Source organism: Cyprinodon tularosa, unplaced genomic scaffold (genome assembly GCF_016077235.1).
Source record: "Cyprinodon tularosa strain WSP-4 unplaced genomic scaffold, ASM1607723v1 ctg98, whole genome shotgun sequence".
In the NCBI taxonomy this organism is placed as follows: Eukaryota; Metazoa; Chordata; class Actinopteri; order Cyprinodontiformes; family Cyprinodontidae; genus Cyprinodon; species Cyprinodon tularosa.
In genome coordinates this window covers 571,970-595,387 of record NW_024039762.1, presented here as the reverse complement: position 1 = coordinate 595,387, position 23,418 = coordinate 571,970, and the positions used below count along the sequence as shown (strand labels likewise).

Here is a 23,418-nt window from a genome sequence, read left to right as displayed (position 1 = left end):
CTGTAAAGTCAGAATTCTGAAAAAAAGTCAGAATTGTGAGATTAAAGTCAGAATTCTGAGATTACATTCAGACTTCTGAGAAGAAATATTAAACTCAGAACTCTGAGATTATAGTAAGAATTCTGAGAAAAAAAAGTCAGAATTCTGAGAAAAAAAGTCAGAATTGTGAGATCTAAGACAAAATGGTGAGATTTAAGTCAGAATTCTGAGAAAAAATATTAAACTCAGAATTCTGAGAAAAAAGTCAGAACTCTGAGATTAAAGTCAGAATTCTGATTCCCCCCCCCCCATAATAAAACGAAATATTATTTAAAAATCTGTCAACTTTTTTATTTATTCCGTATACTACTCTAAAAAAGTTTCAAAATTTAAATGATGAAAAAAAAAACCAAAGGTCTAAAAATTGAGTAAAATTGTTATTTGTTTTAAAAATCAAATGCTTTATAAATCTAGAAGCCGGAGATTGTCTCACTGTTCTACAATTAGTTGTTATTGATTAAGTTGTTGTAGAAGATTAATAACAAAACTCCTTCCTTCGTGTCTTTTCCGCCCTTCCTTCATTATTGCCGTCTTCTTTGTGGAGGAGGAGGAGAAGGAGGGGGGAGTAGGGGGAGGAGGAGATGAGGAGAAGGAGGAGGGGAGGAGAAGGAGGAGGGGAGGAGGAGGAGAAGGGGGAGGAGGAGGAGGGGGGGGGGGGGGGGGGGGGAGGAGGAGATGAGGAGAAGGAGGAGGGGAGCGTCTGCGTGCGCAGCTTCAGAACAGAGTCGCTGTGACCGAGCCGTAATGAGGAGATAAATAGAACCCTTATCTATTTATTTTGGGAATATTCGGCTTTAATTGATCCGCTGAGCGAAGAGGAGCGAACGGAGGTGAAAGCACCGATGTTCTCCTGGTGTAACGGGTGAGTAAAAGCTGGCGTTTGGAGTCAAACTGTCATTTAAAGGCAGAATGACATTTAAGGGATAAAAGCCAGCGGGCTTTAAGCCGAGGCTCCTTCGGTTTTAATGGTAGGAAGGCTGCGATATGGAATGACATTAACATTTTATTCAATAAACTAACGCTGTGCTGTCTGCGCTAACAGCTCCGCTCATTTTATTACTGCAGACGGTGGAGACAGCTGGCTTTGTGCGGAATATAAGGCGATGGGGGGTGGGGGGGGGATAACAATTATTATTATTATTATTATTTAGGACGGTATCATTCCTCTCTGTGATTTATAGTGTTTAAATTGTTTAAATTCAGACGCTCTTCTCATAGACAGCTGTCGGCTCACAGACCAGACGCATCAGGGGCCCGGTTCAGACGCTCCAGGGGCCCCCCGTACAGGGCTGGGTGTCTGGGTGTCCCCCGGGGAAAGTGGCGCATTGGCTGCAGAGGGAAAGGGAAATCTCCTTGGATGAATCCCACAGTGACTCGGGGTCAGGGTCTGCTGGAGCAGGCTGCCTACAGGATCTGCTGTGTTTGTGTTTTGGAAAATAGCTGGAAAAAAAAAAAAACACTACACAGAGACTAAACCTCCATGTTTTATTACCAGTTAACCACTAATTTCTGTGTGTTTTAGTGTAATTTAACGAGGCTGAACCAACACGATGTTCATGAATATGTTTTTATTTATATATCTATATATATTATGCAAATATAAATATTTTTTTTCCAATCTGCACTGAAACAACAATATATAATAATAAACAGCATCCAGTTCCTTCAGCAGTCCACCAAAGACTGATTTCATCTCATTGTTGTGAATTGAAAACAATATAAAAGTCAGAAATAAAGTGGCGTAAAGGTTTATCTAAGGCTTAGGTTTCATAAAAGAACTCTACCAACCTATAAACATTGAATTGAGTTTATTAATATAGCACCAATTCACTAACCTGACTCCGCCAGATGGATTTGCTCCGCATATCCATCTGGAAACCTTCCGTAGAAGTAATTTTGGGAAGGAGCGAAAATACTGGTTAGCTGATTGGCCTATGTTGGTGATAGACGGGCCAAATAAACCAATCAGATCAACGAAGCATATGACGTACTAGCAGAGCGACGACGAAGACACAACCACAAGCCAGGCTACTCTTGCCGAAACCAGTCGGGAGAAGAGCAAAAACATCTTTTCCTCTGAGAAAAGCCTCCAGAGCAGTGTTTTGCTCTTCTTTCAGTGAAGAAATACTCTGTAATTCCGATAAAACTTGCTCGATAGCCACGCTAACGCTAGTTTCATCGGCTGAAGCCTCCATGTTCTTCAGACTGAACTGTCGCGCTTCTCGTTGCGTCACACCTCAACCCGCCTCAAAGCCAACGCTGATTGGACGTTCGTTTGGTGAACGGCTTCAAATTTTCTTTAATGGAGAGTCTCCAGACTGATTAGCGAGTGAAATCTTGAAAGCTCGCGAGATCAGGATGGTCTCACGAGGCTACCAATTCACAACACATGTCATCTCAAGGCACTTTACAGTTCACCAGATCATACAGTCAAATTGATTCAGAGTTTACTATCTAAGGAAAACCAGTTGATTGCATCGACTCAAATGCAATCCCTCACACAAAGCATACTTGTAGCGACAGTGGAGAGGAAAAACTCCCTTTGAACAGGAAGAAACTTCCAGCAGAACCAGGCTCAGTGTGAGCGGCCATCTGCTGAGGCCGACTGGGGTTCAAGGAGACAGAAGCAGAGATAGAAAAAGCAGCTGTAAAAGGCGGCACCGTCCAGTCTCATCTCATCAAGCACTGCTCAATCCAGGAATGGAAACGGTATAAAGAGAATAACCAGGATTATCCCAAACATCCACACACAGTGGCGGTTCTAGATAAAATTTACTTTGTGGGCCGCATGTTTTAATTGGGGCACAGAAAGGCATAAAACAAAAAAACAGGTCAATAGTTTATAATTGAAATTATTGCGGCTCTCTAGCCTGGGTGCCAGTCAGAACTTAGTCCCGCCCACAAAGTTTGAGGTCGGGGAAGTTCGGTCTGGCTCTGCTCCATAGTAGCGCGAGTATTAAAGCCCACTGTCAGGCGATCCAATCAAATTGTCAGGGCGGGCTTTATACGATGATGGACAGATGACAAACAGTAACGTAATCAACCACGTGACCAATGCGCGCTTGGGTGACAACAACAATGCCGCTGGAGAGTTGAGGTGAGTAGATTCTGCTATTAGGTCTGTTCTAGAAGATATCGACAGCAAATAAATTTTAAAAGAGGAACAGAGAAACGCGATCAAGTCTCATATTCTTATTATAGGCGCGCAACTGCACGCTTTGATTTTTGTGGACAACAACTATGCGTGGCTTAACATACGTCACGCACTCCGTTGCTCTTATTGGTTGTAGGTCTATCCAATTGAGCGCAGAGGCATTTTTTTTCCTGGTTCGTTCGAAACACGCCCCATAATCACAGCTCTATGGAGCAGTATCAGACTCATATTCTGACTAGAATTGAGTCGGACTACGTCAGGCTAGCGGCTCTCCTCTGAATGAAGTGAAATTTCCATGTTATTTGGTTGTTCCATCTAAATTTTTTAAATTTTTGGCTTAAAATTGTTTACTTTGCCTAAAATTAAAAGTCCTTTACAATGGGAAAACATAACTGAAATAATTAGTTGCTACTAAAAGATTAAATAAAGCTATTATTTGGAATATTATGTCTATAAACATTCATAATTAATTAATATTATATATTATTCATTTATTTTAAATGGAAATGACCAGTTTTAACCGAATCATAAGTAGAACTTTATAGTGGAGGACGTTCATTTTGCGGGTGGATTATCAAAATAGGAGGTCCACTACAAATATACTCCACATTTGATTTTATTTGTAAAAAGTATCTTGAAAATCATCCTTCCCATTCATCCACTGCGTTACATATGAAACATACAGCAAAAGGCATCAAATTCCATGGTTGTAATTTGATCATTTCCATAAGAAACACAATGATTATACCAGTTTTTTATCTTAAACTGGTTTCTGGTTGAGATATTGTCTGATTTATAGGAGGGTGAATGTGGTCGAACGCAGTGACAACTGTTATACATAGATGCTGAAAGGTGTTAAGCAGTTAGACTGAAGTCACCGAGGCTTTTAGAGGATCGGCTGCTGAATAAAACATAATCTGGGCTGATGTGAAAGGAGTGAGCATCCCTGTTGGAGCCCGCGTGTCTGTCTAATGAGATGTAATTGGCTGGTGGAGCGGAGGGGGTGTTGATGGAGGTGACCTTATCCACCATGCTTCCAGCCATCCCCTCTGCTTTTGTTTTCTCTAAACTCAAACACAAAGCCATGCAGATGTGTGTCAGGGAGGAAGCGGCGTTGGCTTTTAGCTTAATGCAGATGAGGCTGAAATTAGGGGTTGTTGTTTTTCTCCGCGCTCTTGATTCACCATGGCGTAGAAATCATCAATGAGGCGAGGAGAAGGGAGGAGGGGGGGGCAAATGTGGAAATGATTACAGTAAAGAGGACAGGGGAGGGATCTCGTTTTGCTCTGTGTTTGGTCTCTTCTGGCCTATTTACTCATTTAGCTGCCTCTGGCGTAGGAACACAGGCCGCCTGCAGATGACGTGTGAGGTTTACGAACAAAATGTGCCGCTGATTTACTCCGCGTTAAAGGAACACGCTGCAATCACTCAAACGTTTGACTCCAGGTTTTCGTCTGCGTTGCATGTTTGCACCATTAGCTCACTTTATAATTAAAACTGCAGAACAGCTTGATCTGCAAACTGTGACATGGTTTGGAGACAGCGAGCAGATTGGATTAGAAGATCAGGAACTGGAACAGGAAAGTTAGGTGGAAATTTTAAAGGAATCTCAGACGTACATTTGATTATTTCTTACTGAATACATACAAGGATGCATGTTTAGGTTAACAGACGGCCTTGCAAAAGTTATAATATATCTTGGTTATCATGCATTTAGCATTTACAAGCACAAACCCTATTTTATTTAGAGCTGCAGCTAATGCTTACTTTACTAATCGATTAAACTAAAAGGAGATATCTTTATTAAATTATTATTTCAAAATAAATAAATGTTTGGAAATAAAAATTAATATTTATTACACATTTTAATTAATTTCATGTACATGTTCTTATAAATGTAATTATATCATACATAGATTAAAGGAAGATTTCTCATTTTAAATGGAAAATGTTTTATATTTTTTGCAAAGTTTTTTGATTAAATTTGGCTCCAGGCAGGTTATTCTTTCAACAAATAGCGTGTTTTAGTCTGTGTTACTTTACTACAGGTAAGGGTTTAATTCGATTACCTAATTAGTTGATGTTTATTTCAAGAATTGACTAACGATTGATCTGATTAATTGTTTCAGCCTTAATTTTGTTGTGATTTTATGGGATAATAAAACAGAACAGTAGAATAAAAATCATTCATTCATTTTGTTAAATCAGTTTTAATTTAAGCTCATCTCAAATACAGCTTTTATGAGAAAATATTAGTGGCTTGGTAAAAAAAGAAGTAATAATTTAGCAAACAGGACCGTGAAGACCGAAAAACACTTTGGACAGCTCAGGTTTGAAGCAGTGCAGACGTTTAAAGTAGGAAATATTTGACAGAAACTAACTCTGCAAGTCCCCCCTGCACGCACCTCTGGTGGTGGCGGCAGCATCATGCTGTGGGATCAAGGAACAAGACGGATGAAGCTGAATACGGAACATTTTGAGGAAGTTGAAATGTTTAAGGCTGCTAAAAATGCAGACTGGGTACGTTTTTTCTACTGGTGCACTTAGAGCCAGACGTTTAATCAACGTCACTGACAGGGGCGGATTAAGGAAATTCGGGGCCCTAGGCAAAGACAGGCAGGGGGCCCTCTGAATTGAGAAGACAAGACATAAAACAGACCCATTATACAGATACAGAAATGTTTATAGAATACACAAACATTATTTTTTCTTCCTTTGTCCCTCTCTTCTAGTCCCTTTTCTTGTTGTTTTCCTCTCTATGTTTTGTACTCAGCTGACTTTTTATGCTGTCTTAAAAGGAATCAAAGGTTTTCCAATCACTAAGCCCATTCTAACTTAGCTGATTGCTCCTTCCTGTGTTTCCAAAAAGGCGACAGCAAAAGTAAATAACCCAGTCCTTCTTTTCACTGTAGACAAGCCATGATCTGCTTATCTATTCTCCATTTAAATGAAATAATAGCTGCATGAATCATGACAGCAGACAAGATAGAGGAGAGCAGGAGGCGGGGTTACCAATCTACTCGCTCTAAAGAGAGCAGAGTTCGCTGCTTTTATAAGTAGTCGTCAAAGTCTCCAGTAGCAGAAAAAAAGTCACTAGATTTGGCGCTAACAGCTTTTTTGTAATAAAAGTGCTAGAGGGGTCTGAAACGTCACTAAATGTGGCGACAAAAGCACTAAGTTGGCAACACTGCTCTTTGCACCATTTGTTTTCAAATGGTTTGCTGCTGTCTGTTTGGACCTCTCTGAACATGTGCAGCAAATGGACTGATCCAATGTGGTGGACACTGAAGGGGGCCCCCCCAGAGACACACTTAATATTATAAGTAGGGATGCACGATATAATCGGCCCCCTATCGGTATCGGCCTTAAAACTGAATATCGGACATCGGCCACCGCACCAATATTTAACCCGATATTTGATCAGCTTCTGAGTTTACTACTTCTTCTTCTTCAAAAACTTCTTTTTTACAGACCTAAAAACTTTTAAAGACGAGGGAAAAAATATTGATACATTAAAATATCACAATATCTTCATATGCTGATATATTGCCATTTAAAAACACCATATCAATCTCTTTTACTAATGAAATATTGCTATATGTCATCGTTATGCTACGAAATCCCCCGAAAATTCACGAAATTTTGCCATATTTTTATATGTTGATATATTGACGCGGTATCAATCTATTTTACTAACAAAATCTCACAAGAATTTGCAAAATATCACGAGAGTTTGTAACAGAACGATGAAATTTCACGAGATTTTGAAAGTAAAATAGATCGATACCGCTTTTTTAAAAATCAATTTGATATCAGCGTATGAAAATATATTTGAGTATATTATTTTTCAAAGTGTCAGAAATGGATAACAAAACTGCTATTTTCAATGACTACTTATTTTTGTCCAGCTTTAACATCGGTATCGATGTTGGTTATCGACTACATGAGTTTTAAAATATCGGCATATCGGATATCGGCCAAAATCCCATTATCGTGCATCCCTACTTTTAAGTATTCTGATGGCATTTTGATGAAAGGATTTTAATCAGAAACATAATTAACATGCACAAATAAGCAATACCTGTATTAACCATATATGTAAAATGAGTTTTAAGGGCCCCCCAGGGACTTGGGTTCCTAGGCAACTGCCTAGTTTTGCCTAATGGTAAATCCGCCCCTGTTCACCGGTCCGAGTCCAAGACCTGAATCCTACTTAAAGGAATAGTACACCCAAAACATGATTAGCCTTCATTTTCTACTCACCCCCATGCTGAACAACACTCTGGAGTACTTTTTTGATATCTCAAATGCATCTGGAGATCTGGGAGGCTTCTTGCTGTCTGCTGACATTCAAATAATGGAGGTCTATGGCGCCCGAGGCAGAAAGGTCCATAAAAGTCCACAAAAAACGTGTCAATATTCCTCCATACTGCTCGTCCAATGTATTCCAAGTGTCCTGAGTTGGTAGCGTCCATAATTTACTCGAAACGAAGTCATTTAGAATGTTTTTAGAGCATAAACAGTAGTATATAGGATTTCCTGAAAGCGCGTTCACGACTCTACAGAAACCGCGGCAGACCAACCCAGACGAAAGTGCGCATTCAGCTCGGCAAAGAACTCATGCTCTTCCTCAACACTGAAGTCCTCAGACATTTTTCTTTCGTTGTTTCTTTCTTTGCACAGGTAAACGGCACATTTCTTCTTTTACGCTTGCATTATCGGCAGAGCAGACGCTGAATGCGCACTTTCATCTGGTTTGGTCTGCCGGCTTCCGTAGAATCGTGAACTCGCTTTCAGGAAATCCTATACACTACTGTTTATGCTCTAAAAACATTCTAAATGACTTCGTTTCGAGTAAATTCTGGATGCTACCCACTCAGGACACTTGGAATACATTGGACGAGCAGTATGGAGGAATATTGACACGTTTTTTGTGGACTTTTATGGACCTTTCTGCCTCGGGCGCCATAGACCTCCATTATTTGAATGTCAGCAGACAGCAAGAAGCCTCCTAGATCTCCAGATGCATTTGAGGTATCAAAAAAGTACTCCAGAGTGTTGTTCAGCATGGGGGTGAGTAGAAAATGAAGGCTAATCATGTTTTGGGTGTACTATTCCTTTAACGTGTTGAAAAATGTATCTTCATGTACACTCTTCATCTAAGATTGAGGTAACACTGCAGTTTTAAGGTATTTTTGCCCATTTCTAAATACTTACTCCCTAAACCCTGCTATACTATGTAGATTTATTATTTGTAAAACATTTAAAAACCACAAATCATTTCCCTTTCCCTCTCTGTATAATTATTTGCTTAACTTTCTCTCAGCCTGTCATGTAAAATCTAATTGAGCTTATTGTCACAACATCACAGAATGTGAAGTGTAGGTTATTTATACTTTGAAAGGCGCTGTACTGTACATGACATCTTTGTTTGATCTGTGGCAACACTGACACAGAGAGCAGGCAGTGGGGTGGATAATGTGACAGGAGAAGAAAGCGATGAGCACAGCCTCTCTGTGTACTTTGGATCACTCAGGCAAGCTGGCTAAGCTTCCTGCTTTGAGTTTTGACATCGTTCTCACATGATTCAAGTCAACCAGAGGTGAAGCAATGACCTGTGAACAGACTTGAGGGGGGAGGTACTTTTTGCATCAGGTCATCTTATCCAGAGCAGCGCTTGCTAACGCAGCATTTATCTTTTCTCATACAAGCTGATCAGTTTTAGAAATGGAGGGGATTCGATTCTGCAACGCTGTCTGTGCTCTGGAGTGAAGGACGGCCTCAAAGTCCCCAACTAAGAAAGGCTTCTTTCATATTGCTCAGAGAGGCATTATGGTGTCGGAGACCTCATGACCGTCTTATCAAGCAGGAAATGTGTTGCCAGAAACTTCCTGGAATGGAAGTGAGACCTCTAAAATAGCGGTTCCCAAATTAGATCTTTTATTTATTTTGCGTGCCTTTAATGACAAGGCATTATAAAAGGAAAGAGAGGAATGAATTGAGGACAGAGAGAGTGATGAAAGAGTCTCGCTGGCTGATTTTTTTTTTTTTTTGTGCAGCAAACGTGTGTTTCCTTGAGACAGTCAGTCCTTTTGGCCATGGCTGAGATCCCATGACTTGCACAAAGAGCAAGGACATTATGAGGACAAAGCAGTGAGTGTGGGACAGAAGTCTTAGTGTTAGTTACATGGATCCTGCCATGACAGGCTGGCTCATCAGTCATACCTCTGTGTTTTTAACCATCAACTACAAGTCTTGTCTTGACACCATTAAGAACGAGCTTTAAATACACAGAGCTGTACAGTACAACGGTATACATACCTGATGCACATAATTTCTAAACTATGTGTTGAACATTGCTCATAGAGCTATAATTTGGGATATTGCTTAAAACCAGCCTTATATTTCTCCACCATGATCTCTGAGCTGTTTGCTTGTTCTCTGGTCTTTATGATGCTTTTTATTCTATACTGTTCTCTGTCAAACCTCTCAGGCCTTCACAGAGCAGCCGCATTAAGCGTGGTTTATGCTCAGAAACCAGGTCGTCTGCATGAATGTTGCAGTTAATCAAGAGATAAGCCCCCCCCCCTTCCACAGACACTCTGGTGCACATCCTGAAAAATTGTAGGGGACCGCAGACAGTGCAGCAGATAGGGAGGAGAGAAAGGAGATCTCTGATTGGTCAGTTCTACATCCGCTCTACACTATGCGTATTTACTGTTTTGGTACCTAATGCAGTGCCTTCCACAACGCCTGGCAAACCTCGGACACTATCTCAGACACCGTGCAGGATGCTAGTTTGTAGCTCTATGCGACGGTCTGTTGGTTTGCACCCGAAGCCAAAACATAAAGCGCCATGGGAACACTCACGGGTGAACTGTGTGTCATCCGGCGTTGGATGAGGGGTTGTAGACGGCGAACAAGCTCGTCAAACCGACAAACGGACACCCACAATCCTAGCAAGTTTGTGATTGTCCCTCTTGCGTTGTGCCGCTTCAAAATTGGGCATAAATCAAAAACATCTGCAACATTCCCGGGACAAGCTAACTGCAACACGGGAGTATAACCAGCCCTTTGGTTCTAGAGATGCGCTGAGCTGGTGACTGGAACTGTATTTTCAGATTAACCTGCTAGGATCTCTTTCTGATCACTAAAGGCTGGTTTATACTCAGAAACCAGGTCGTCTGCGTGTCTGTCGCAGCGAATGCAGATATTCCCAAGCCCCTGCTCTGGTGCAGCTCTCCTCCAGACAGTGCTGCAGACAGGAGGCTTCTGATTGGTCAATTCTACATCTGCTCTACTCTATGCATATTTCCTATTTGGTATCTTACTGGCTTGCTTTGTTTGTATGACCGCCATTGTGGAAAGCGCCTCGTGAAGTTGGACGGGCTAGAAGAGCGAGGTATGCAAAAACGCTTAGACCCCTTTTCCAGCTGGATCCACGCTCTTTTTCGTCCTCATGTCCCTCCGTTGTCGCACAAAGTTGCCCCCACTTCCTCACCGCCTCGGCCGTATCTAGACCCACAGCTAGTTGGTGATTGTCTCACTTGCATTGTGGCGTGGAATAACATCGCGCTGACCACGCTTCAATATTGGGCATAAATCAAAAATATCTGCGAGAAGCTCACTGCGACACACTGCTGTGGGAGGACAACCAGGCCTTAAGCCATCATAACTGAGGAAATAACAGCATTCATGGTTTGTAGAAGACTCACAGTCTTTAGACAGGTCTGCAGTTAAGAAGGCTGTAAGAAAGCAAGAGAGGGCGCACAATAGGAAGGCTGAAACAGCAAAGATGTTGGTTATTTTTTATTTTTTGACCTTTAAACTTTCTGTCTGTTCTGCAAAATGACGGATTCTGAAATGCTGATCATCTTAAAGCCCCCTGTTCATATAAAAAAAAAGTTTATCTATCTATCTATATTACGGCTACTAAAAAAACACCAAAAAAACTAAATGTGCATGTTAAAATATAGCACCAATTATCAGTTCTTGTAGTGTCTACTTAGTCATTTTTGAGAATAATTTTTGCACTGATTGCAGTCAGCAGAAATCAACATTGTTGAACACTATCACCATCTGCTGGCAGCTTTTACTAACACACCCTCCTTGTTTGCTCATCGCCTACATGGACAATATTATTGCTCTGGTCTCGTGTCTTGTGGCTAAGAATGAAAATGTTTCCTTTTACTAACAAATGGAAAAAAAAACAGAGTTTAATACAGATAAATAATAAATAAAAAGCAACCAGGGAGCTGTCATTTTATCACAAAGCCTTTAAATGCAACAGAATGAGCTATTGGTGTAGAAATTGGTAAAGTTATACAGGTGCTGGTCATAAAATTAGAATATCATGAAAAAGTAGATTGATTTCAGTAATTCCATTTAAAAAGTGAAACTTGTATATTATATTCATACATTACATACAAACTCATATATTTCAGATGTTTATTTTGTTTAATTTTGATGATTACAAATGACAACAAATGAAAATCTCAAATTCATCATATCAGAAAATTAGAATATTGTGAAAAGGTTCAAAATTGATGGCCCCTGGTGCCACACTCTAATCAGCTAATTAACTCAAACCACCTGCAAAAGCCTTTAAATGGTCTTTCAGTCTAGTTCTATAGGCTACACAATCATGGGGAAGACTGCTGACTTGACAGTTGTCCAAAAGACGACCATCGACACCTTGCACAAGGAGGGCAAGACACAAAAGGTCATCGCTAAAGAGGCTGGCTGTTCACAGAGCTCAGTGTCCAAGCACATTAATAGAGAGGCGAAGGGAAGGAAAAGATGTGGTCGAAAAAAGTGTACAAGCAAGAGAGATAACCGCACCCTGGAGAGGATTGTGAAACAAAACCCATTCAAAAATGTGGGGGAGATTCACAAAGAGTGGACTGCAGCTGGAGTGAGTGCTTCAAGAACCACCACACACAGACGTATGAAAGACATGGGTTTCTGCTGTCGCATTCCTTGTGTCAAGCCACTCTTGAACCACAGAAAGCGTCAGAAGCGTCTTGCCTGGGCTAAAGAGAAACAGTACTAGACTGCTGGTGAGTGTTCCAAAGTCATGTTCTCTGATGAAAGTAAATTTTGCATTTCCTTTGGAAATCAAGGTCCCAGAGTCTGGAGGAAAAGAAGAGAGGCACTTCATCCACGTTGCTTGAAGTCCAGTGTAAAGTTTCCACAGTCAGTGATGGTTTGGGGTGCCATGTCATCTGCTGGTGTTGGTCCATTGTGTTTTCTGAGGTCCAGGGTCAACGCAGCCACATACCAGGAAGTTTTAGAGCACTTCATGCTTCCTGCAGCTGACCAACTTTTTGGAGATGCAGATTTCATTTTCCAACAGGACTTGGCACCTGCACACAGTGCCAAAGCTACCAGTACCTGGTTGAAGGACCATGGTATCCCTGTTCTTAATTGGCCAGCAAACTCTCCTGACCTTAACCCCATAGAAAATCTATGGGGTATTGTGAAGAAGAAGATGCAATACACCAGACCCAACAATTCAGAAGAGCTAAAAGCCACTATTAGAGCAACCTGGGCTATCATAACACCTGAGCAGTGCCACAGACTGATCGACTCCATGCCACGCCGCATTGCTGCAGTAATACAGGCCAAAGGAGGCCCAACTAAATACTGAGTGCTGTACATGCTCATACTTTTCATGTTCATACTTTTCAGTTGGCCAACATTTCTATAAATCCTTTGTTTTTATTGGTCTTCAGTAATATTCTAATTTTCTGATATGATGAATTTGAGATTTTCATTTGTTGTCATTTGTAATCATCAAAATTAAACAAAATAAACATCTGAAATATATGAGTTTGTATGTAATGTATGAATATAATATACAAGTTTCACTTTTTAAATGGAATTACTGAAATCAATCTACTTTTTCATGATATTCTAATTTTATGACCAGCACCTGTACTACGTGACAAGCGCTCATAAAGTGAAGCTGATCTATTTCTTTTAAAGAATCCTCACAGAGTATTCGGCTTTGGTTATGCTAACTGTGCTAGGACTGAAAAAAATAATTGAATTATTTCGGATAATCGACTATTTTAATTGATTGTTAACTGGAGTGTAAAGACTCTAAAACATGCCTTTAGCTGATAGAGCAACCCATTTAGAGCAGTAACTAACCCAAAACTGTAAAAAACTATATAAAAATGTTGCATTTAAGTTAATTATCTCTCAAATTCTCTTAAAAGCATCCTGGGCCCACCCACCTGGTTTTGAGAAGTTTCGGTTTTGAGAATAACCCAGAATGCATGAAAATTCCACCGATAAATTTTTCCACTATAGACATGTTAGACATCATTGGAAAGCTTAGATTCGCCACAATTCAACCACCAAGTTCATTTTATGGACACAGCGAGCACCAAAGCACAATTAACACAGATATAGCAGCATGTCAAAATGTAAACATGACCAAGCAGCCACAACTACATACCTTTGAAGGCATCCAGAATCCGTTTTATAAATCCAATCTTCAATTGTTTATACTCCATTCGTCCATAAGGGTTCACAGATTAAAAGTAATCCAGCATATTCATAATAAATCGCCCATAACAGTTGTTGACATCAGAAAAGTTTGTTGGTCATAGCTTTTTCTTAGCATCTTGCTAATATTTTCATTAATTATATATATATATATATATATATATATATATATATATATATATATATATATATATATATATATATATATATATATATATATATATATATATATATATATATATATATATATATATATATATATATATAATTTTTTATTTTATTTATTTTACTATTTTTTAAGGCTGCACTTTTAAAAAAAGATTAAAGTGTCCAGAGAGCTGTTCCAAACGAAATTTCTTTTTGTTTTACACTGGTGTAAACAAAATGACAAATAAAATCTGTCTAAGTCTAATATTTACTTCCTAATACTTATTTCCTCGGTTGTTAGCCTGCGATGTTTGGTATGATTTTTTACATTGTTTTCTTATCTACAAGACACAAGTGTCTGCATATTTTTATGATGGGATTTCAGCGAGATATAATCCCCGAAATCTCACCTCTGGTTCACTTTCGTTTCACTTCCTGTCAGCCAGTGACGCCTGATATTACGCCTCATAATTTTCTGCTGTTATTGGTTAAAACCACGTGGGTTGTTGGGCTTTGTAGCTAATGATATAAGATTTCAAACGAGCCAAAATGTGCCCTTGTTTATTTAAAGGGGCACCGCATTACAGGCTTGCCCTAGAGAGACACAGACAGCTGCGGCTGTTATGTTATTATAGGTGTAAAAATTTAACATTTTGTTATATACACTGATTCTGAAAAAAGTGGATAATACTTGCCATAAATTTTTTGTGGCCATCAAAATGCTTCAGTGTTATTATATGGGTCAAATAGTAAAGCAAAGCATAGTAAAAGCATTTGGCACATTTGGAGAGGTTTGGAGACGCTGGTGAAACCAAAAGTTCAAAGCCCCACAGCTCTGGAACTGTTGTAGCTAGAGGTCTGAAATGTTCTGCATTTGTGGTTAAAATGATGTAGAGCAAATTTAATACAACGAGACCTGCCTTTTTTTCAAGCATGTCTTTATTACTGCTGTTCAAAAAAGACCTATCATTTTCGAGAATAAAAAAAACTAACAACTTTGAGTCATGTTTGAACTGATGCAGCTTGGTCTGTGTTCTACTGACCCTAAAACCATGACATTTATTATGATATGTATTCAGAAACTAGAGGGTGTTAACTTTCACATAATGTATTGCACATGCAATTTGGGCTTACAGTTCCTAAGTTATTTGCTTTTCCATTTAGGTATGCAAAATAGGCGACAATTACCCAAAATGAGGTGGGTTTTAAGAGCCTTAAAAACTTTTTTTTTATTTCAATATGCTCTATCCAGGACTCCTCATGTGGAAAAGTTTTATTTCCACCTTATTTAGTTTAATTAAAAGTCTTTTTTTAAGAACCTTTTGTTATTATTAATCAATTCATTCGATTTGCAAAATAATCATTAGTTGCTGGCCTTAACTGTGCTAATCATTATTATGAGGTGCCAAACCCTGTCTTCGCCGTTAGATATGATAAAATCCGTCTTTTGCATCACATGATCTTTCACCTGTAAATAATTAATGATGGGTCATGGCAGGAAAGCTAAAGAGAAACTAACTTTGTATCCTGTTATCTTTGCTTTGGTTGGTAAACCGATCTGAGAGGAAGATGATGTGAACTCATTTGATGACTTCTGAGAGGAGTTGGTTGCTTTAACTCAGGAGTTCAGAGTAAAGGAGGGCCGATATCCTATGAATGTTTTGTTCTTTGGTTATCTTCACAGTTGGTTTATAGATCATGTTGGTCTGTCACATAGAAATCCCAATAAAACAAATAAAAGAAATCCCCTATGATGGGAGGGAGAACATAAACAGAGTGCTGATATGCTTTTATTGGGTTCTGTTAGAGCATGCTTTTCATGCATGAATGCAGGACAAGATGACCGAGCGACCGCCTGCTCTCAGAGTAATCCATCAGAGCCTTATTACAGTGTCTCATCTACGCTGCAGAACAATATAAACGCAGCCTGAGGGAAATATCCTCCCTGCTCATTGAGGCAACACGACACTACATGGAAGCAGCTCAGAGGAAGAGAGGTGTCACGGTTTTATATGAAAATTGAAACTGCGCGGAGCCATGTACCTGATTCATTCACCAGCAGGGTACTGCATATGTTGGTATGTTTTAGAAACATTAAACTTTCCCCTCCAGAGCAGAACGTTACCCCGTTTGCTCCCGTCTGTATGAATAATTGACTCTGCTGTTATTGGAGGGATCATCTCTCTGAGCACCCAGGGGACGTTTTATTATCACAGAGAGGGGATGAGGGCGGGTGCAGGCTGGACATGTGTTCCAGAGCGGTGTCATTTAGTAAGGAGGATTAGAGAGTTAAAACGCAGCAGCTACTAGAATATATGTTCTCAGAATGACGGATAGAAGTATTGATTGAACCTGGATCAGGTTTTCCTTTGGTAAATATTTTAACTCCAGTGGACGTGTTTCTTCCTGATAAGGAGTACTGCATGCGCACCACCCCATCCAATGCATGGTTTGTCATCATGTTTTACAACTGCAATTGGTTTTCTTTTTGTATTCTGGTTTTGCATTCTGCTTTTAATTACTTGCTTAAAATAGAACAAAATGTTTTAGAAATTTTCCTCAAATAATCTGCTGAGTTTTTATTAGTAACTTTTTTTTTTTTTTTTTAAAGGATTCCTCCACTAATTTGGGTTTAACTAAAGGGGAGAGGAGTTATGTTTACTTTGAGATTCTGCCATCAAGGCGAAGTTGTGACAACTAGAATTATGGAATATAATGCAAATATAATAGGTTGGAATTAATCCTTGTTATTGTTCTATTGATCTATGAACTGTGAAACACATTAAGCAAATTAAAAGCTTTCAAAAATCCACCTAAAATTGTAAAATTCATAGAAAACTATTTATATTATAAGCACAGAAGCCTCCATGGACACTAAGGGTGTGCAAAATAATCGTCGTGACGATGCATCGTGATTCTAATTTTTGTGATCTACTGCATCGATTCTTGAAGACAAGAATCGATTATTAAAAAACAAAAAAAATGAACACATAAAATACATTAATGGTTGGCGCACATCAGCCAAACCAAGTGGAATACAACTTCCAGTCCAGCAGATGGCGCTGCGGATGTGTTGACGCCTGCTGCTTTGTGTCACAAGCATGTCCGGCCGCGGGATACTGAGACGAGTCATTCGTAAACAAAATATGGAGGAGACTGAGAAAATTCGCCCCGCTTGGATGCATTTGGGCTTTAAAAACAAAGAAGGTGAAAATGAAATTGATATGATGCACGTCATTTGCAAAAGGACCACTGAGGCCATGTAAACGGCACTGATTATCCTTATTTGTTATTTTAAGTTTTATGAATCCTAAGATCTTTTTGTCAGTGTGTCGACGCCAGTAATAGTAATATTTCTGTCCAGTATTTGTTTAAATGGCAACACCTCCAAAAGTAATTTCAATAAATACAGCTATGTATGAATTCAGTTGCTTTCAGTTATGTATCAATTGAAGACACGATCCAGATCATACCCAGCCAGTCAGCCACTGGTAAGGGCTGTATCTTTTTCTTACAGTGTTCAGGGAAAATATCGCAATGCATCACGATGCATCGCAATATTTCAAGTATTGTGATGCATCGTGATAGAATTGCATCGTGGCATGTGAATCATGATTCGAATCGAATCGAATACCTACTCCTAATGGACACTGTCAATGTCTGCCATATCCTCTGGGTTAGACATCATATAAAATTCAGGCATCCAGGAAGTACATTTTCATCACAAAAAATGAACTTTTCTGGACATATAAAGAGTTTTTTTATGAGGATAAATTAAGGCAATTCTCACATTTGTTCACATTAAAATGGCAAAAAAATTGAGCTTGCTTACTCATGTTGATTCAGCCCGTTTAAACCAAAGATAATCAGTTTGGTTTTCTCCTGACTGTTGAAGTGAGAAAACCTAAAGAGTCATTTCATGGATTTAGAGAGTTCTGCATTTGAAATCAGCCGTTCCACTTCAAGGGGAGAACTTTGAAAATAACTGATGATGCCAAGGACCGGTTTACCAAAAGGTTTTGCCAGAAAGCAATTGATAAGATGCCAAACGAAGGCATTTTGTAGTCTAAAATGTAATCTAAGTGTGAACTTTACCAGGAACGAACCTTTGCTCTCTAAAAAAACTAAATTTAATACGCCGTTCCAGGATCTGAGTTTCCTGGCTGCTGCATGAGGGCGGAAATGTCATGTTTTAGGATGCTCTGCTGCAGCTAGACCTGATCAGCTCCACATTAAAAAAAACAAAAATGGCAAAAAAAAAATAAGATAAAAATATTTTATCTAAAAACTTTTTAAATAAAATATGAAAAAAATGACAAAACCTTTTTTTAATATAAAAATTTTGTGCCATTTCTGGATTTTCTTAACGTGTTCTTTTCTTGCAACAAAATTAGGAAAAAATTTCTGAGTTGTTAGACCTCCCATTGAAGAAAAACATCCAGCTATGTAGCTGCAAATTCTTTAATCCTGCAGGATCTGCCCGGTGTGCTGCGATGTATCGCTGTGTGGAACTTTTATCGTGTCAAAATGTCACGTGCATTTTATGCTTAAATGTTATTCGATTGTCCCAAAAAGCAATAATTCTGCAAACCTTAAACTAGAAGAATTTGATGTACAAGTTTGAATTTAGCTCGTATTTCTCTAACTAGGTAGAAATTAATCCTAAAAGGGGTTAAACATAGAAATTCATTCCTACAGAAATAAAGGAATATCCAGAAAGAAACTGTTTAATGTAAGACAGTTGATGATTATTGTGATAGTTAAAGTGTACAGCCTGAGCCTTATTTTTCTACAAATGCCACTTACACTGCAAAAACGATGTAGAAACGAGTAAAAATGTCTTAAAATTTGTGTATTTAGCATAATTCAAGGAAGTAAAGAATAAGATTTGCCAATGGAATGAGATAATTAGATAATATCCACTTGGAATAAGACAACGCAATTGTTTTTTCTTATTTTAGATGTAAATTGCCTTATTCCATTGGCCAAGTGTATGACTTAACTGCTTAATTAAAGAAAGAAATGCTCTTTTTTAAAGAAAAATAAACTTACTTAGATTAAATTTTTTTTGCAGTGTAGGGGGAGTTTTTGCATCTCGGTTTCTACAGATAAACATCAGGTTTGGACACTGAGGGCATTAAAACCCATCCTTCAGGTCAAATATATCACTGACTTACAAAATTCCATTTAAATCTAATATTTTGGCAAATATTTCAACCAAACATTCCTTTGTTTCGCAAATAAATGACATGGTCAAATAGTCAGTAAACTAAATCATAACGACCTCTCTCCATCATCGCGGCAGTCCTGTTGAATCTGCCGCAAAGATTATATTGCGAATGCAATTAATTTCCCGGCCTTTGTTGAAATCTGATCACCATTCTCTGGAGTGTTGGTCAAGTTTATTGAAATGAATTGGTTTCCTGCCACAGACTGGCCGCTGTTTTCCATACAGTGATGTCAAAGCCATTCCAGGAATATAATGTTATGTTACTGCTTTATCCTTTCTGAAACCGGTTTGTGATGTTTTGGCATCGCTCTCCCACTGGAAGGCAAAACTGTTTCATGGCCTCCTTGGTTGAAATCATTAACCATCAAAGCAATGAAATCCACTGAAGCATCAGAGTCACGGTTAACGGTGAGGCAAATATATCATGACAATGGACTTTGATGGTTCTGCCTCAACATATTGTAATTTTAGGAATAGGCAATAATTCTGTATCAATATAAATTGCAGTATAATATAAATAAATCTAACAATTTGATAAAATGATTAAAGCTGTCTTTACTGCTTGATGCTCTTGTTTATGTCTATTTATAAAGAAGTCTTTCTGAAACTTTTATTTTGTTCATGTCAATGTCGAAATTATTTTGATTCAACCAAAATTATCGGGATATAAGTTTTGGTCATATCATCCAGCCCTAAATTATTTTAACAAATGTTATTATCAAATCCCTCAAGGGCTACGCTTTTTTTTTCATTTTTTTTTTTTTTACAGTTGGTAAGAGTAAGAAAACAATCTTGTCACTCCTTTAGTTTAGGGGGCAGTTATATCCGTAACGTGCCGCCATACAGTAGATAAGAGCGAGTTGCAGCTGGTGCACAGATCCATGCATGTTAAAGCTAAATGTTAAATGTTAGTGCCGAGGAAAATAGGAATAAAATTTATGTTTTGGTCACATTAAAACTCAAGATTTAATTTGCTTTCATTTAATTTAATTAGCAACAGCAAATATCCTTAATTTCGATTAAATTCAGTTTATTTCTATAGAACTAATTCACAACACATGTCATCTCAAGGCACTTTCCAGTTCACCAGATCATCCAGTCAAATTGATTTAAAGTTTCCTATCTAAGGAAAACCAGCTGATTGCATCGACTCATTGACTCGAATCCAATCCCTCACACTAAGCATGCTTGTAGCGACAGTGGAGAGGAAAAACTCCCTTTGAACAGGAAGAAACCTCCAGCAGAACCAGGCTCAGTGTGAGCGGCCATCTGCTGAGGCCGACTGGGGTTCAAGGAGACAGAAGCAGAGATAGAAAAAGGCAACTTTAAAAGGTTAAAGTAAAAAGGTTACTGGAGACACATGAAGAAGAGTCAACACTATTAAACATAGTGGCGGACGCATGATACTGAGGGTATGCTTCCAATCCAATGTTACTGCCTTATATTAGGTAGAGGATGATCCCTGGGTTGCATTGGATTAAAATGGCTCACCCTAATGGCTCTGAGTTTGTCTGTAGCTGGAAACCGGACTGTTTAAATGATCCGTACCATTTCTGAAAAAGAAACAGGCTCAAACATTCAATTGGCGTTGGATCCAAACCTTGTTCGGGTGTAAAAAAATATATATATACATTTATTATTTGGTCATAGGTAGAGAGAAATACAGGTTTTTGAAGGCTGATGCTAATACTTTAACATCAGTATAACCGATCAGTGATATGAGCTGCTGATTTTTGGAGCAGAGCCTTCCTTTTTCTTCCTCCTTTTAGATGATAAAAATGACACAGTGAAAAGAAAAGTCTCAGTTTAAACAAAAAAACAACACTTATTAACAAATCAAACAAAATAACAACAGATGGGAGATGGAGGCAGCAGTGATGCCTAAGAGACATTTATCCAAAAGTTACTGAGAGGAAATGTAGATATATAAGATTTGGATTAGAGATGAAGGCAGAAAGTTGGACTTTGTACCAAATTCTTTGTTTGGTGGAAACATTTTTTTGTTCCTGAATCAGTAGATGAGTATTGTATCTAAACTGAGTGCAGCTTCAGAGATGCTATTTTTCCTTCTCTGCCTCGATATCATGTTGGATTTTATTTTTTCTATTTGATCTTTTATCCACTTAGTGAATATTTCCCCTAAAGTCACTAAACTTTAATTCCACACTTTATATTTAGGTTAAAGCAAAAAGGTCAGCTGTAGTATTTGATGCCTGGTGCGTCTCCTATTGTGGATAAGATTCTACACTGGACTAACAGTGGAATAAAGGTCTTAACCTCAAACTAACCTCATGATCTCTTATCAACTTTTCAGACTGAATCATGGAAGGCAACGATGACGTGCGTCTTGATGCAGCAGAGCTACAGAATGACACGTGCAGCGCTGAGGAGCGAGGAGGGGAGGTCGTCAGTAAAGTGGAAGACGGAGAAAGCCCCCTCATTGCTGACCCGTGTGACAGCAGCCCGACCAAAGCAGGGATGTCTAACCACATAGACGACCCTTCGCCGTCAGCGGTGGGTCCCGCCGCTGAGCCTCCTGGAGGCGTGGCCTTGAAGGTGGCCACCACTGTCCTCCACCCGGTGTGTCTGGGAGAGAGTCCGCTGATGCTGCCCATCCACCTCCAGATGGCCGGAGCAGCCGCGCCTCCGCTGGGACAAATAGGCGCAGCACCGTTCTTGATAGCGAGCCAAAGCCCGGTTTCTCTCCCTCTGGTTCTGGACCAGCAGGTCCTACAGCACATGAGTCCCTCTGTGATCCCTCAGCCCCCCCCCTGTACGCAGTTACCCCTGCAGAACCTTTGTCAGAACCCTCTGACGTTTGCTTTACCTCCGGCTCTTGACCCGAAGGGGGCAGGACAAACGCAGGAAGAGAACCTGTTGTCTCTTCTGCAGAATCCAGCTTTTGCAGCTATTCTGCAGGATCTCTTCCCTCCCCAGTCAGGATCATCCTCCTGTCAGTCCCCAGGCTCTGCCTTTTTCCCCCTCCCTCCTCTCACACCCCCTTACACCTCCCCTTTGGCTCCTCTAGTTCCTCCTGCCACGCTCTTAGTCCCCTATCCTGTGATCATTCCCCTACCAGTGCCTCTGCCCGTCCCCCTCCCCATCCCCATCCCGGTTGCTCCAAGTGAGGACTCAAAAGGGAGCCAGCCAAAACCAGTTTGCACTGTGAGTAAAAGCACTCAGACGTCACCCAGAGATACTACCTCTCCCTCTTTGTCTTCAAGGAAGTGCGTTTCTCATTCCCAGCCACCGAACGCGCCCCTGACCTCGCTGCCTTTAGAGGAGGGACAGGTTCTGGACCTCTCTGTCAAGGCGTGTCCGATCGAACCGAAACAGGAATATCCCAGTCCTCACCAGGAAAACGTTCTCGACCTGTCTGTGCCTGGCGTGAGGAAAACCTGTGTTCAGTCGGAAAGGAAAGTATCCTTAGAGTCAGGCCAGGGTGCGCCCAGCGCTGCTTTGTCCCTGGGTGTCCAATGCTCTCCAGCTTTAGACTCCAAACTCCTGGGCAGCCTGACCTCGCTGGAGTTCAGCCGGCAACACAAGTGGCTGGTGGACACCGGCGTGGCTAGTTCCAGCTCTCTGGGCCAAGAGGCCTCTCTCAGCGGAGCCGGAAACCTGGAGATAGTGAGCACGTCGCAGACAGCCAAGGTCATCGTCTCAGTTAAAGATGCCATTCCCGCCATCCTCTGTGGGAAAATCAAAGGTCTATCAGGAGTCTCAACCAAGAACTTCTCCATCAAACGGGACGGCAGCCAGGCGGCCTCGCTGCAGCAGCTCTATGGGATGCCGTCATCGTCTCACGGGGAGCAAGACCCCAACAACCCTCATAAAAAGGTCACTAAAAACAGAGCCATCAAGCTAAAGAAGGTCAGCTCCCAGGAGATCCACTTCCTTCCAATTAAGAAGCAGAGACTCGCAGCATTGCTGCCCAGGAAGTGAGAGTGCTCACCAGAGGGGGGGGGGGGGGGGGGGGATTAATGGCTCTATGGCTCTCTGAAATCTCCCCAGATAGTATAATATGACCGTCCCATGTGGGGCGTTCTGCACTGAGAATCAAACATTTTTCTGAGAGCAGCGCTGGCTCTGAGTGTGAAGAGGAAAGGTTGATCTTTCTCTGAACTGCTGAGTTTTCTTTTAGCTATCCGTGAGCCTTCGTCGTCATATTAAACAGAAACGTGTTGTCTAAGGCAGCTTCACTCACTGTTTTTGGCATCTCATTAAGCACGAGACATCGATTTAATATCATGTCACATAAACTCAAACAACCCCATGTTTCACTTTAAGTTACAGCGAAGATGCTTGGTTTCCACTCCTCCTTTCTTTCAACAAG

At 40.1% G+C, this 23,418-nt stretch overlaps 1 protein-coding gene across 1 annotated transcript; it reads left to right on the top strand.

Annotated features, from left to right (window-relative positions):
- The first annotated feature begins 732 nt into the window (after positions 1–732).
- zmp:0000001174 (retinoic acid-induced protein 2) lies at positions 733–23,049 on the top strand. The gene is made up of 2 exons (XM_038275832.1): positions 733–901; positions 21,400–23,049. Exon 2 carries the CDS (start codon positions 21,408–21,410, stop codon positions 23,025–23,027), a length of 1,620 nt encoding a protein of 539 aa, XP_038131760.1. The 5' UTR covers positions 733–901; positions 21,400–21,407; the 3' UTR covers positions 23,028–23,049.
- Positions 23,050–23,418: the final 369 nt, after the last annotated feature.

Coding starts and splice junctions, on each gene's coding strand:
- zmp:0000001174 (XM_038275832.1), top strand. CDS start 21,408: ATGGAAGGCAACGATGACGTGCGTCTTGATGCAGCAGAGCTACAGAAT.